Genomic DNA, 2,608 nt, shown 5'->3' with positions numbered 1-2,608 from the left:
ATTTTACTTAGTGTTTTGTTRAATTTTTTCTTGGTTGCTGTTTTTCCAAAATTTTATTATTTTTTTTGCTTGGCATCTTTAATTCCGTTTTTTTTCATTCCCCGAATTATCATCAACTGTTCCCGCCTTGTCATAACAATTATCAACTTTTCCAACTTGATTGTTTTTTAAAATAGTTATTCTTTTTTATTGTCTGTTACAAATGTTATCAACCATGTCTAATTTGCCTATTGTTGCAGGTATTAGTACTACTGCTACTACTGGTACCACTTCCACTGCCACCGCTTCCACTTCCACTTCCGGATCTGTCAATACCACAGCCACCAACAACAACAACAACACATCTGCTTCCAATTCCACCAGTGCCTCCTCAGCAACAGCTAATGGTGGTATTGGCACCAATTCTGGTAATTCATTACAATATTATTATACTGGAAATAACACATCTAATAGTGTTGACGGAAACAAATACTCACTTCCTTCTATTTACTTCACCCCTCAAGATTCTATAAATAATACTAGCCACACTTATAATCCTTATACAACTGTTTCTGGTGCAGTAACTCCACAAAATTATCAACTTGATTACTCACAATCGTCAACTGTAAATAACAACTATCAATTCACCTTACCAAATCAACAATTATCGTCACCACAACAACAACAATACAATCGATCTTACTCAAATTCATTGATGCCAAATTATCATTATAACAATACTACCACTAATATCAATACTAATGTTGGTTCTAATACTTCACCACAATTATCCAATAGCAATACACCAAATCCAATTAGTCCAGTATTAATTCCCGATAAAGACAATACTTACAATAATACTAACAATGTTCTTGTATCATCATATCCTTCAATGACAATGAATCAGATACAACAACAACAGCAACAATATCTTCAACCATCTCAACAATATCAATATCTGTACAATCAATATTATATGCAACCCTATTACCACAACCCTCAACAACTGGCACCACAACAAGTGCAAAAACCAGCACAAACAGAAAAATTGCCACATTTATCAGTAACAAACATTGATTATTCTTCATTAGTATCATATACTGTATCTCCTTCATTAAAACGTAAACGCAGAACTGCGAAAAAATCCTTATCTCCATCATCAACATCATCATTATCAATGATGATAAATCATGACTCAACAAATAACGGCACAACTTCCACCGCAACAACAACACGATCATCATCAACTTCTTCAGCCACGTCATCCTCCATTGGTGTTGCAGCTGCTGATTCATTCCCATGTCCTCAATGTAATAAAGTTTTCCAAAAACCATATAATTTGAAATCTCATATGAAAACTCATTCCAATGAAAAACCATATCATTGTAATATATGTTTTAAACGATTTGCTCGACTGCATGATAAAAAAAGACATGAATTATTACATCAAGGTGTTAAAAATTTTAAATGTCAAGGTTATTTGAATGATGGAGTTACATCTTGGGGATGTGGGAAAACTTTTGCTCGTAGTGATGCTTTAAGTCGACATTTTCGAACTGAAACTGGATGGTTGTGTATTAGACCATTAATGGAAGAAGCTAAAAGATTAGAAGAAGAAGAACAACAAAGACAACAACAAGCACAACAACAACAACAAGTGCCACAACAATCACAAGTGTCCGAGCAAATAGGGGTAAATGTTGGAGAAATCAAATTTAATGATGAATATTATGATAATTCTAATTTTATTAAAAAATTATTACAATCTAATAAATAGTGAATGTGTGTTTTTAATAATTAGAAACCTAGATGTATGTATATAAATATATATATAAACCAAAAATAAATTGGTTAGTATAACTCTAATGTAAAATAGATATCTCTCAACAATATCACTTTTACATTCTATTAACTTTCCACAATCAGAGATCTATAATCAGGGGAAACTATAAATCAAATACAATGAACCCTCCCCCACCCCACCCCTAAATAAAAAGCCCCGTTAGTAACCATGATTTGCAACAACCCTAATAACCCCTAACAAACAAACTACGAATAATGGCTATAATGGATTAAAGAAAATCTCTACTTTTTTTTCTTGGCACGTCTGTATTCTAAAAAAACCGTTGATTGTTTAGTTTAGTGAAATGCCGAAAAAGTTAGTTTTTTTCTTGGCATGCATGAGCACTACTAAGCTAAACTAAGAACAATTTTTTTTTTTCAAAGCCACCTCCCGGAATACAAATATTAACAACATACACATACATATATATATAGTTTGTGTTGGTTCGTAAATCAAAATAGCAAATCTTTTAGTAACCACTAGAGATTAATGAGTCCTCTATAAGTTATGACGGTACACTTTTTCTTGTACAGTTTTCTTTTGTATAATTGACTATATTTAATTGTTCTGCTAGATCTCCTTCATGGAACTAGGGTTTCTACATCCATCGATAGAAGCTCAATATCTTGATCAAATAGATATTAAAAACGTACCATTTATTCCTAAGAATAAGAATTTGTGTTTCAGTACTTGTTCGTAATTGACAGAAAGAACGTTTTTCTTTGTAATGTAGTTGTACATACAATTGATACTCAACTTCCTTATCGTAGAAGACAATGAAATTTT

General features: G+C 32.1%; 1 protein-coding gene across 1 annotated transcript; it reads left to right on the top strand. All coding sequences in view use genetic code 12, as the record gives it.

Moving 5' to 3' along the window:
• Positions 1 to 202: 202 nt before the first annotated feature.
• On the top strand, positions 203 to 1,756 carry CRZ2 (Crz2p; the record flags this gene model as incomplete). Its single annotated transcript, XM_707554.2, has 1 exon — positions 203 to 1,756. One exon carries the CDS (start codon positions 203 to 205, stop codon positions 1,754 to 1,756), a length of 1,554 nt encoding a protein of 517 aa, XP_712647.2.
• Positions 1,757 to 2,608: the final 852 nt, after the last annotated feature.

This window comes from Candida albicans, chromosome R (assembly GCF_000182965.3).
Source record: "Candida albicans SC5314 chromosome R, complete sequence".
NCBI lineage: Eukaryota > Fungi > Ascomycota > Pichiomycetes > Serinales > Debaryomycetaceae > Candida > Candida albicans.
The sequence above is the reverse complement of the archived record's forward strand: the minus strand, read 5'-3'. Positions and strand labels throughout refer to the sequence as shown.